This window comes from Bombina bombina, chromosome 9 (assembly GCF_027579735.1).
Source record: "Bombina bombina isolate aBomBom1 chromosome 9, aBomBom1.pri, whole genome shotgun sequence".
Classification (NCBI taxonomy): Eukaryota; Metazoa; Chordata; class Amphibia; order Anura; family Bombinatoridae; genus Bombina; species Bombina bombina.
In genome coordinates this window covers 229,006,028-229,019,986 of record NC_069507.1, presented here as the reverse complement: position 1 = coordinate 229,019,986, position 13,959 = coordinate 229,006,028, and the positions used below count along the sequence as shown (strand labels likewise).

Sequence of the window (13,959 nt, the reverse complement as noted above, 5' to 3'; positions counted from 1 at the left end):
CCAATAGGAATGCAAGGGACGCCATCTCTAATCGCGTACCTTGCATTGAAGATTCAGTGTACGGCAGTGACCGTATGAAGTGGATGCTCCGCACCGGATGTCTTCAGGATGTACCCGCTCCGCGCTGCAAGGATCAAGATAGAAGATGCCACCTGGATGAAGATTGAAGAGGCCGCCTGGATGAAGACTTCTCGCCGTTTGGATGAGGACTTAGCCGCCAGGATAAAGATTAAAGAGGCCACCTGGATGAAGACTTCTTGCCGCCTGGATGAAGATCGTTCAAGCGGGACTTCAAAAACTGTAAGTGGATCGTCGGGGGTTGGTGTTAGGCTTTTTTTTTTTTTTTTTTTTTTTTTTAAACAAGCTTTATTAATCAAATTTTCACAGGTTACATGAGGTTATGCAAACAATTGGATGCTAAGAAAAATCATATAAAGTAAAAAAGGATAACATCTTGTCTCGAACGAGACGTCATAAGGAGAACAAAGTCCAATGATTGTCCATATACTTGAAAGTGAATTCCTGTAGCTGGCAATAAGTAATTAGAAATAATAAGCTTGTGATTTTAACATTTTTTCATTGTCACAAACTATTACGCGTAATGTAACAACATAACAATTAAATTTTTGGAGCCCGTGTGTACCGGAGGAAGAAATTATTGCAAGGAAGAGGTAGGGTAGAGAAGTAATATGAGTGAGTAGGGAGAGAAAGGGAGAAAAAGTAAGGTTAGGAAAAAAAAATAAAAAAATAAATAAATAAATAAATAAATAAAAAAAAATTCACAGTTAATCTCAACGCGCAAAGTGCAGGCACGGATCAAGAGGGGTTGTCCTGAGCAGCAGAGGAGTGAACAGTGTCAGCTTCCCAGGTAGCTTTCATCATCTCATACTGAGTTAATTTATTACTTTTAAGGTAGTGCAGTCTTTCTAATACTAATAGTTCCTCCACAGAGGAATGCCATTCATCAAATGTCGGGGGATCTTTAGATTTCCATCTTTTAGGAATAAGCATTTTAGCTCCTGTGAGCATAATCAGGAGAAGGGCTCGTATGTGGTCCGATTTAGTGTCAGGAAGGTGTACAAATAGAATTGTTTCAGGTGTGTTTGGAATATGGAGATTCAGTCTATTCGATATATCTGCTATAACTGCCGCCCAGTAATTAGTCAGTTTCGGGCAAGTCCACCACATATGTAAGAGTGTGCCTGTCTCGCCACAGCCCCTCCAACACTTAGCATTTGCTGAACGAAAAAAGAGATGTAGTCTTGCTGGAGTATAATACCACCTAGTTTGTAGCTTAAGCTGGATCTCCTGAACTCTAGCAGAAACAGAAGAGCGTCTAATTAGTCTGAAAGACTTGAGCCAGCTTTCCTCATCTATCATCTGGTTAAGGTCTTTGTTCCAGGCCCTAGTGTAAGAGGCTAATGGCACATCAGGGGGGAGTAGAAGTAATTTATATAATTTAGAAATTAGTTTTTTTGGAGGCTGAGTGCTTGTACACAATAATTTGAATGGTGTAAGATCCCTAATGAAATTGTGTCTGTGATCATGATGTGACAGAAAGTGTGCCAACTGGTGGAATCGTAGCCAGGACGAGAAAAGTGCCCCATGCCGTTCCATCATGTTTTGTTGTGTGCATAGTCTGCCACTTTCTAGGGCCGCATGTAGTATGCCTGTTCTTAGGCTGTATGGAGCGCAAACGCGCTTACTTAGCGCATAATAAGGCAGTTCAGGATTCTCAATGGTTGGTAGCATTGGAGAGGCAAGTGATGATATATGTGTGCTAGTAGCCATGAGACTATCCCATTCGTGTAGTGTTTCTGATGCTAAATGATATTTGTGTAGCAATTCTGGGCGCTTTAGTACAGGTATCCAGGCCAGGGTACCAACATTGTGAAGTTGTAAGGTCTGTCCATCTATTCTGACCCATTGTTTCTGTGTAGTGTTATGTGACCACTCGGTCAGTCTCTGTAGTTGTATAGCCTGTCTGTATAATGTCAGGTCTGGAAATCCCAGTCCACCTCTGTCACGGGGGAGATATAATGTCTTTCTCAGGATTCTAGGTTTTATCCCCGACCATATAAACCGCTCCATAGTCCTTTGTAATTGAGGCAAGAATTCCTTAGGTAAGGAAATTGGAACAGTCTGTAGGACATATAGAATGCGGGGCAGTATATTCATTTTGATTATTCCTATTTTCCCTAGCCAGGACAATGATTTATTCTTCCAGGAAGACAAATCATTAGTTATGTCTCTTTTTAAAGATAGATAATTGTATGTAAAGAGGTTTTGAGGGTTCGCTGAAAGGTAAATGCCAAGATATTTAAGCTTAATATCTGCTATTGGAATTTTAAAGCTTGCCGCTAAGTGTTGAGTGTGTTCTTGAGGTGCATTTATATTAAGAAGTTCTGAATTTGTGATATTTAAAAGGAAGTTAGAGAGCGAGCCATATTCCTCAATCTCTCTCAAAAGTTCAGGGATCGAGGTGTCAACATTCGTAAGTGTGTAAAGGACATCGTCGGCATAAAGTGCCTGTTTGTATTCCGAATCGCCAATCTGTATGCCTGTGATAATTGGGTTATTCCTAACTTTTTGTGCCAGTGCCTCAATTGATAGGGCGAATAGCAGCGGAGAGAGAGGGCAGCCCTGCCTTGTCCCTTTTGAGATGGAAAAGGTTTCTGATAAGGTGCCATTGACTCTAACGCGAGCATTTGGGGACGAGTACAACGCGAAGGTCAGGTTGATAAAGGATTCGCCAAAGTTCATAACTTTCATAGTCTGCCGTAGGAAAAGCCAATCTACGCGGTCAAAGGCCTTTTCCGTGTCTGTTGCAAAGAGCGCCATGGGGATGCCTTTAACTTGTGCATGGTTTATTAGTTGTATTATTTTGTTGGTGTTGTCACGCGCCTCTCGGCCCGGGACAAACCCAACTTGGTCAGTAGAAATCAAATTCGGGAGGTACTTATTTAAGCGATTTGCTAGGATTTTGGCTAGGATTTTAACGTCCATATTAAGTAAGGAAATGGGCCTAAAGTTTGCTGGGGACGTAGGGGGTTTGCCCGATTTAGGGATGACCGCTATATGAGCTTCTAGCATCGAACTTGCTAAAGTGGGGTTGGTAATTAGGCTGTTGAAGAGCGAGAGCAACATAGGGCTTAAGGACTTGGAAAAAAGCTTGTAGTATTTGGGGGAATACCCGTCTGGGCCTGGGCTTTTACCATTAGGGAAATCTTTTATTGCCTGAGTGAGTTCTTCTTCTGAGATGGGCGCGTCTAGGTTGTCTTTATGGTCAGATTCTAATTGTGGTAATCCTAGTTCAGTCAAGTACTGGTCAATTTCTTGTTGTCTGCATGAGATGTCTAAAGAATTGTCCCTAGTATGTGACTTATCTGATATATTATACAGCGCTTTATAGTAAGAGTGAAAAGAGTTTGCGATTTGCTTACTACTTTTTAAAGTAGATCCTTCAGGTCCTTGAATGTAGTGTATATACATTTTTAATTGTCTCCTTCGGATTGCTCTAGCTAACAGTTTCCCTGGTTTATTGCCCCCCTCATAATATTGTTGTTTTGTGTTTAGTTGCCTGCGCTGGAACGCCTTTCTCATTAGGTCATTTAGTTCTTTCTTAGTGTTCTCCAATTTTCCTTTAGTTTCCATGTCTGATGGGTTATTCTTATGTTGGCCCTCTAACTGAGTTATCATGTCGGATAATTTGGTGTGTTGAATTCTGTGTTGTTTATTAAGTCGTGCTTTGTGTTTAAGGAATTCGCCGCGCATCACACATTTGTGCGCTTCCCAAAGGGTTGTAGGGGAGGTATGGGCGGGCTCATTATGCAGTAAATATTCTGATAGAGACTTCTGTATTTCTATTTTTATCAGGGGATCATCTAGTAAAAAGTCATCCAGCCTCCAAATATATACCGTTGGAGGTAGGTCAGGCCATTGGACAGTGCAGGTGACTGGGGCGTGGTCAGACCATGTTATAGAGCCTATGGAACAGGATGTGATCATGTCAAGACCATTTGTGTCGGTAAAAAAGTAGTCTATACGGGAATATTTATTGTGTGGGGGTGAATAGTATGTATAATCTTTACTCGAGGGATGTAATGACCTCCACACGTCATGGAGCATTAAGTTTGAGAGAGCACCCTTCACAGATTTTATTATCTTTGGAGAAGTGCTAGTAGTTCCATTACAGGTATCAAGCTGTGCATTCATTGACAGATTGAAATCTCCTGAGAGAAATATAGGGCCTTTTGCCACATCTAGGAGGAGTTTTGAGATTTTGGCCATGAAGAGATGTTGGTCTGCATTTGGACTGTACATTGTAGCCAGAGTTATTTGGTGATCGTAAAGGGTGCCTACCAGTATTAAATATCTACCCTCTGGGTCCCTTTCCACTTGTGTAATCTTTAATGGGATGGAGCTATGAATTAAAATTCCAACTCCGCATCTTTTTGCTGAGCTTGATGCAAAAAGGGCTGTTGGGTATTCTACGCTAAACCATTTGGGCTCCCTACCTTTGCGGGAATGCGTTTCCTGGAAAAAAAGTACATGGCTATGCAAATTTTTTAAGGCTCTGAAAGCAATTGATCTCTTACCTGGACTGTTCAACCCCTTAGCATTTATTGTGGTGAAAGTGAGGCCATGAGAACCAAACCTACCTCTGCGCTCAATCATGCTGAGAAAAAAAAAGAAAAAAAAAAAAAAAAAAAAAGGGGGTGTAGAGAATTCAAGGAAAGAGAGAGGTTAGATCAGAAAGAAAGAAAGAGAGAGTGTCCGGTACACAATAGGAACCAGAAAGTACACTACAATTAAGATAATGATCAATACAATCTGTTGATAGAAAAATATAGTGCAATAACAAACAATTTAAGCAGGGGTAGCAACCCCTAGACTAAAATAAAATAAAATGGTGATATACTCTTGGCGACTCAATAGTCCATTCCAAGAGGTTATTTTCTCTATGGCATTGGTTGGAAGGTGAGACTATGGAGGGTGGGAGTGGAAATGGGGTACATATGGTGTAGATTATGTAATGAATGGGAAAGGCCTGAGGGCATTATGTTGAGAACTGGAGGAGAAAGGGAGAGCTAGGACAGGAGCCAAATGTATGTAGAGGGAGGAGAGAGGGGGGATCTAAGGGGAGCATGATAATGTAAAAACCTTGCATTTCAGATTCTAACAGTTATCAACCCTGTCTTAACACAACTAACACAATAAAATGTAAAACACAACAATGTTTAGAAAACCTGTAAAGCAAAGATCAGTAAATTAGAGTAATACTGGAAAGGATACTGTCCCAAAGTACACATTGTTTGGGAACAAAGTGTTCATCAGATGTTGACGTCCAAAGGTGAGGATTTAAGCAAGAATGATGAGCCAAGCTTAAAAGAGATCCCCACATAGGGGAGCAGACAAGGCACCCAAGGGTACATCTGATGTATAATCAGCCAAAGTTTCAGGCCTATGCAAGAGCCAGACAAAATTCATTCCTCAGGAACACGTCTGCACATTGTCCAGAGGATACGGCTCTTAGACTGTAATATAATAGTGGACCGTCCGTGGGATCAGCATATGGGTTATCTAGTAGAGTAGCAAGCATCCAAAGGCCTGAGTATTGATCTTCATCTTCTCTCCTTAGAGGGCTCTTCCTGAGCAATCATAATTAGTGATCTGAATCTGTGTGGTCGTCAACATGGGGTCGCTGTGAGGTGGGGTTATCTTCTAATGACAGGCTTGAGTAGAAAGTTTGAGTGTCTGAACCAGGCTTGTAGATGGCGGTTTTATTTTGATGGGTAGCAATCAGTGACACTGGGAATCCCCACCTATATTGAACCTTGTGCAATCTCAGTTTCGCTGTGATATGACTTAGATCTCTTCTTTTTTGCAGCGTGGTCGGTGACAGGTCGGAAAAGATCTGTAGGTCTTCGCCTGCATGCCGTACTGGGTGTAGTGACCGGGCACATTTGAGTATTTCTTCTTTGTCCTTGAAGCTGAGGAGGCGCACAATTATGTCTCTGGGGGGAGCCTTTGGAGGAGGTTTAGCTCTAAGAGCTCTGTGTGCTCTTTCTAGTGCAATGTCTGGGGAGGACGGTGTGCCTTTCAAAGTTCGGAACAGGCTCTGAAGGTAACCCTCAATTGCCGGTGGGTGGATTGTTTCCGAGACCCCTCTGATACGTAGGTTGTTCCTACGACCCCGGTTGTCAAGGTCTTCCAGCTTATCAGAGAGTTGTTGTATGACTTCTGACTGATCTTGCAATTCTACAGCCATTTTCTGGATGGAGGAGGTATTAGAGGTCTGTGTTGTTTCAACCTGCGAAACTCTATTGTCAAGGGAGCTAATGTCCTTTCTAAGGTCATTGAAGAGGTCGCGCATTTCTTGAACTGCGTTCTTGATATCTTCCTTTGAGGACAGGAGTTGCAGGTCCTCTTTAGTGATTAGTTGTTGTTGTTGGGCTTCAATTCGCCGCTGTTGTTGTGGTAATGTTTGTGATTGACCTTCCATGATGACAGATGTAAGGGGGCTTGGGCACTCTGCTGGTTTTAAGTATTTATTGAGTGTGCTTGTGCTTGTTTGTTTTTCTGCTTTGCTCTGCCTTTTGCAAGGCATCACTTATCCACTCCCTCAGGAAGACCTCAGTGCAGTAGACCAGGGTGATTTTGCAGATCTGACAGGTTCTTAATTATTTTTTAATAATTAACTTTCCCCTTATTTTTATTTTATTTATTACTTTATATTTTTATTTGATTTTTGTTTATTATTTTTTTTTTTTACTGCTGTGTTTGTAGGGACTTTCTTGTGCTGAAGCAAAGAGCCTGCTATTCAATACTGAGTGTGAAAAATGTCAGGGAGCTTCTGTCATTATGCTCAGTTAACTCTTTAACTCTGACGTGGGTCTTTGGATGTGACTGTAGAATTTTATGTTGCAGTCTAATGAACCTTGTGTGCTGCTCCTAATATACACTGCTGTTCTATCTCATAAGAGAAAAATGGTGGACATAAGGCAGGCTATTAAGTATTAGAGAGGAAGCAGTCCCTGATTTGAGTGCCTGACTTTTGCAACAATTGGGGTAATTAGAAACTACACGGGGCCCAAGTTGTTTGAATGACTTTTGAGGAAGTGGTTCTGAACGGCGTGTCAGCTATTATTAATTTGCCCCAGGTGTTTTGAGTATAAATGCAAGTGATCGCTATGCAGAAGGCAAGGACCCGGCTGATCTCTATTCAGCAGCGTGTGTGCAGCATGATGGCGCCACGGGCCTGATGTGTCTTACTAAGGCTCAGACGTGCGCGCGTGTATGAGGGCACTTTCCCGACCGGACTTACCAGTCTCCCTTGCCGGAATGAGAGCGGCAGATAGCAGGCGGCCCCACAGCAAGAAATCAGGTGAGGGATAGGTCTTTAAAGTCGGTACTAGCGGTGGGTCCCGCCGGCGGCCATTTACTTCCCCTTGTCCTCCGCTCCGCTTCTTTCTGGGCAGCTCTCCCGAAAACCACCTATTTAGAACATACAATCGATTGTGTGATCGCCCTAAGAGAACACCATACTTCCCAGGCAAGTTTTTTTTTTAAATTGGGGATATTATGCCATAGTTTATTGTCCTTTTAGTCTAAGGGTTTTAGGAGCTCACTTAATGTGCCGCCATTCGCCTGCGTGGCCAGACTCCGCCCCGGTGTTAGGCTTTTTTTAAGGGTTTTTTGGGTGGGTTTTTATTTTAGATTAGGGTTTGGGCTTGTAAAAGAGCTAAATGCCCTTTTAATTGCAATGCCCATCCAAATGCCCTTTTCAGGGCAATGGGTATCTTAGGTTTTTTTTAGTGCTAGCTTTTTTATTTTGGGGGGTTGGTTGAGTGGTGGGTTTTACTGTTGGGGGTCTTTGTATTTTTTTTTTTACAGGTAAAAGAGCTGATATCTTTGGGGCAATGCCCCACAAAGGCCCTTTTAAGGACTATTGGTAGTTTATTGTAGGCTAGGGTTTTTTTTTCTTTTCAGTGGGCTTTTTTATTTTGATAGGGCTATTAGATTAGGTGTAATTCTTTTTTATTTTGGATATTTCGTTTGTTTTTTTTCGTAATTTAGTCTTTTTTATTTTTTGTTATTTTAGAGTAGTGTTAGGATTTTGTTAATGTGTAATTTAGTTTCTTTAATTGGTAGTTAGTTTAATTTTAGTTTAATAGTTATATTAAATTCATTGTTAGTTTAAAGTTAGTTTTTTTAATTTGACAGGTAAGTTTTAATTTAATTTAAGTTAGGGAAATTGTAATTTTAATCTAAAATTAGGGGGGCATTAGGTTTAGGGGTTACTAGTTTAATTTAGTTTATTGCGATATGGGGGGCTTTCAGCTTAGGGGTTAATAGTTTATCTTAGTATATTTCATTGTGGGAGGCTTGCGGTTTAGGGGTTAATAGGTTTATTATAGTGGCGGCGGTGTAGGGCTTAGTAACTTTAGTATAGTGGTGCGATGTGGGCGGGGCGGCAGATTAAGGGTTAATAATATTTAAATAGTGTTTGCGATGCGGGGGGGGCGGTGGTTTAGGGGTTAAAAAGTTTAATATAGTAGTGACGATGTCAGGGAACGGCGGAAAAGGGGTTAATAAAAAAAATTGTAGCAGCAATGTCCGGAGCGGCAGATTAGGGGTTAATAAATTTAATATAGTAATTGTGATGCGGGAGGGCCTCGGTTTAGGGGTTAATAGGTAGTTTATGGGTGTTTAGTGTACTTTGTTAGCAGTTTAGTTATGAGTTTTATGTTACAGATTTGTAGTGTAAAACTCATAACTACTGCTTTTAGATGGCGTTACGGATCTTGTTATTTTAGGCTGTAACACAGGTTTTTTAGCCAGAACGCAAAGCTCGTAATACCAGCGCTATGGGAATCCCATGAAAAATCATCAGTTTTATGAGTGCAGTACTGATGTTGCGTTACAGGCTAAAAGACTTACGGTACAGCTATACTGACAAGACTCAGAGGGGGGTAGTTATCAACGTGTCTACTTTTCCTGCCTTCGCCGGCCCAATACGCCTGCCTAAGCTCGCCTCACATCGCCGCCGCGGACCTGCAAAAATTCACCTAAGTTATCAAAAAAGCTGTCAAAAAGCCGCACACCAAGTACGGGGCCATGAGCAGCGGACTGTGAGAGTTATCACTCATCCGATCTCGCTGTTCTTCGGCTTTTTTACAGCTTTCTTGCTAGCCTGTCACTAAGCACCCACACTAACTACACTGTTCTACCCCCTATACCAGCACCCCCGGAGCCTCCCGCAACTAAATAAAGTTACTAACCCCTAAACTGCCACTCTTAGACCCTGCCGCAACTCTTATAAATGTATTAACCCCTAAACCGCCGATCCTAGACCCCGCCGCAACTCTTATAAATGTATTAACCCCTAAACCGCCGCTCCCTGACTCCGCCGCAACCTATATTACATTTATTAACCCCTATCCTGCCCCCCCTACACCGTCGCCACTTATAATACATTTATTAACCCCTATCCTGCCCCCCACTACACCGCCCCCACTGTAATAAAAATATTAACCCCTAAACCTAAGTCTAACACTAACCCTAACACCCCCTAACTTAAATATTAATTAAATAAATCTAAATAATATTTCTATTATGAACTAAATTAATCCTATTTAAAACTAAATACTTACCTTTAAAATAAACCCTAATATAGCTACAATATAAATAATAATTATATTGTAGCTATGTTAGGATTTATTTTTATTTTACAGGCATCTTTCAATTTATTTTAACTAGGTACAATAGCTATTAAATAGTTATTAACTATTTAATAGCTACCTAGTTAAAATAAAGAGACATTTACCTGTAAAATAAAAACTAACCTAAATTACAATTACACCTAACACTACACTATACTTAAATAAATTATTCCTATTTAAAACTAAATACTTACCTGTAAAATAAACCCTAAGATAGCTACAATGTAATTAATAATTACATTGTAGCTATCTTAGGATTTATATTTATTTTACAGGTAACTTTGTATTTATTTTAGCTAGTTAGAATAGTTATTAAATAGTTATTAACTATTTAATAACTACCTAGCTAAAAGAAATACAAAATTACCTGTAAAATAAATCCTAACCTAAGTTACAATTAAACCTAAAACTACACTATCATTAAATTAATTAAATAAATTAACTACAAATAACTACAATTAAATACAATTACATAAACTAACTAAAGTACAAAAAATAAAAAAAGCTAAGTTACAAAAAATAAAAAAATAAGTTACAAACATTTTAAAAATATTACAACAATTTTAAGCTACTTACACCTAATCTAAGCCCCCTAATAAAATAACAAACCCCCCCAAAATAAAAAAAATGGCCTACCCTATTCTAAATTAAAAAAAGTTCAAAGCTCTTTTACCTTACCAGCCCTTAAAAGGGCCTTTTGTGGGGCATGCCCCAAAGAATTAAGCTCTTTTGCCTGTAAAAGAAAAATACAACCCCCCCCCCAACATTAAAACCCACCACCCACATACCCCTGATCTAACCCAAACCCCCCTTAAAATAACCTAACACTAATCCCCTGAAGATCATCCTACCTTGAGTCGTCTTCACTCAGCCGAGCAGCGATGGAACTGAAGAGGAGATCCGGAGCAGCAGAAGTTATCCTCCAAGGGGCGCTGAAGAAATCTTCCATCCAATGAAGTGATCCTTTAGTCGGCACTGAAGAAGTCTTCCATCTGGGCGATGTCATCTTCCAAGAGGCCCTGAAGAAGTCTTCTATCCGGGCGATGTCATCTTCCAAGCGGGGTCTTCAATCTTCAATCTTCATCCCGCCGACGCGGAACATCCTTCTTTACTGACGGACTACCGACGAATGAAGGCTCCTTTAAGGGACGTCATCCAAGATGGCGTCCCTTCAATTCCGATTGGCTGATAGGATTCTATCAGCCAATCGGAATTAAGGTAGGAAAAATCTGATTGGCTGATTGAATCAGCCAATCAGATTCAAGTTCAATCCGATTGGCTGATCCAATCAGCCAATCAGATTGAGCTTGCATTCTATTGGCTGTTCCGATTGGGATATCTGGCAGCAGCGAACTTGTACTTTCGCTATGGTCAGACTCCCATTGATTCCTATGGGATCCGCCGCCTCCAGGGTGGCGGTTTGAAAACCAGGTACGCTGGGCCGGAAAAGTGCAGAGCGTACCTTCTAGTTTTTTGATAACTAGCAAAAGTAGTCAGATTGTGCCACACTTGTGTGCGGAACATCTGGAGTGACGTAAGAATCGATCTGTGTCGGACTGAGTCCGGCGGATCGAAGTTTACGTCACAAAATTCTACTTTTGCCGGTCTCTAGCCTTTGATAACTAAGGCGAATCAGCCTCGCCACAAATATGCTGCGGAATTCCAGCGTATTTGAGGTTGACGGCTTGATAACTAGGCCCCATAATGGCTGCGTTAGGGAAAATGATGCGTTATGGGCCACAAAGCTGCTATTTGACTCATAACGCTCAACTCACAATCTAGCTGTATGTTTATCACGATAGTATCAGTAACGCTATAGTTTAAGAGAAATAATAAGTTTACAGCCATTAAAATGTGGCGGGGGGTCTGGCCAGAATGTTTATTGTTTAAAAAGATAGATAATCCCTTTATTATCCATTCCTCAGTTTTGCATAACCAACACTGTTATATTAATATACTTTTTAGCTCTGTCATTGCCTTGTATCTAAGCCTCTGCAGACTGCCCCTTTATTGCAGTTCTTTGACAGACTTGCATTTTAGCCAATCAGTGCCCTCTCATAAGTATCTCCACAGGCGTGAGCACGTTATCTATATGGCACACATGAACTAGCGCTGTCTAGCTGTGAAAATCTGTGAAATGCATTCAGATAAGAGGCGGCCTTTAAGGGTTTAGAAATTAGCTTGTGAGCCTATCTAGATTTAGCTTTCAACTAAGAATACCAAAAGAACAAGGCAAATTTGATGATAAAGTGAATTTGAAAGATGTTTAAAAATACATACTCTATCTGAATCATGAAAGTTTAATTTTGACTAGACTGCTCCTTTAAATTGTACTGGTCTTACGTTACTCCTGAGTGTTCTATTGTCTTAGGTGGTATATAGCTTAATATATAGAAAAAATGAAACCATAGTATAAATTACTAAGTAGACCTCTCAGTGTATATTGTGTTATCCTCTAGGGTAGCTGCAGAAGTTGCCCCAGAGCTGGTTGCCCTAAAATGGGTCATTATGCTGATCAGTACCGAGGAGTGACAGCTTCTAGCCAAGTGTTTTATTTAAACACACCATGAGCTAATGCTTCCTGACAAATGGTAATTAATTAAATGTATACATTTTGTAGCAACATCTGATACATTTGATTTACATTTTCAACCGTTTTTTTTTTCCTTCTTTCCAGGCAAAGACAACTACGTCCAAATTGCATAATGTAAAAGCTGAGAGAAAACTGTTCATCATAAAAACAAATAAAATACATCTATTTGGTGCACTAATAAAGATTCATATGCATTCATAGCTGTGTCTAATGTATATAATTATGTTAAATTTATGTTATAATTTTGATTTGATTTTTTTTTTTTGGGGAGGGGTTGTTTTGTTTTATTAATGTTTTGTATTTCAAAGATAAAAAGATGAAAGAGAAAATTAGGAAAAAGTATTGAACCCATCCTCACACATACATTCAACCTCTCCCTTAAAGGGACATGAAACCCACATTTTTTTCTTTCATGATTTAGAAAGAGAATGCAATTTTAAATAATTTTATAATTTTCTAATTTACTTCTATTATCTAATTTGTTTTATTATCTTGATATTCTTTGCTGAAAAGCATATCTAGATATGCTCAGTAGCTGCTGATTGGTTGCTGCACATAGAAGCCTCATGTGATTGGCTCACCCATGCACATTGCTTTTTCTTCAAATAAGGATATCTAAAAAAGGAAGCAAAATAAATAATAGAAGTAAATTGTAATGTTGTTTAAATTTGTATGTTCTATCTGAATCATGAAAGAAATATTTTGGGTTTAGTGGCCCTTTAACCCCTTAATGACCACAGCACTTTTCCATTTTCTGTCCGTTTGGGACCAAGGCTATTTTTACATTTCTGCAGTGTTTGTGTTTAGCTGTAATTTTCCCCTTACTCATTTAATGTACTCACACATATTATATACCGTTTTTCTCGCCATTAAATGGACTTTCAAAATATACCATTATTTTCATCATATCTTATAATTTACTATAAAAAAATTATAAAATATGAGGAAAAAATGGAAAAAACACACTTTTTCTAACTTTGACCCCCAAAATCTGTTACACATCTACAACCACCAAAAAACACCCATGCTAAATAGTTTCTAAATTTTGTCCTGAGTTTAGAAATACCCAATGTTAACATGTTCTTTGTTTTTTTTGCAAGTTATAGGGCCATAAATACAAGTAGCACTTTGCTATTTCCAAACCACTTTTTTTCAAAATTAGCGATAGTTACATTGGGACACTAATATCTTTCAGGAATCCCTGAATATCCATTGACATGTATATATTTTTTTTTAGAAGACATCCCAAAGTATTGATCTAGGCCCATTTTGGTATATTTCATGCCACCATTTCACCGCCAAATGCGATCAAATAAAAAAAATTGTTCACTTTTTCACAATTTTTTTTCACAAACTTTAGGTTTCTCACTGAAATTATTTACAAAAAACTTATGCAATTATAGCATACATGGTTGTAAATGCTTCTCCGGGATCCCCTTTGTTCATAAATAGCAGACATATATGGCTTTGGCATTGCTTTTTGGTAATTAGAAGGCTGCTAAATGTGACTGCGCACCACACGTGTATTATGCCCAGCAGTGAAGGGGTTAATTAGGGAGCATGTAGGGAGCTTCTAGGGTTAATTTTAGCTTCAGTGTAGTGTAGTAGACAACCCCAAGTATTGATCTAGGCCCATTTTGG

At 39.6% G+C, this 13,959-nt stretch overlaps 1 protein-coding gene across 1 annotated transcript in view; it reads left to right on the top strand.

Moving 5' to 3' along the window:
* The window catches only part of LOC128639630 (pancreatic triacylglycerol lipase-like), a 131,159-nt gene extending 118,864 nt beyond the window's left edge, over positions 1-12,295 (top strand). The window contains exon 9 of the mRNA XM_053691756.1: positions 12,185-12,295. Within this exon, the coding sequence (XP_053547731.1) occupies positions 12,185-12,295 (111 nt within the window). The remainder of the gene's footprint in view (positions 1-12,184) is intronic.
* Positions 12,296-13,959: the final 1,664 nt, after the last annotated feature.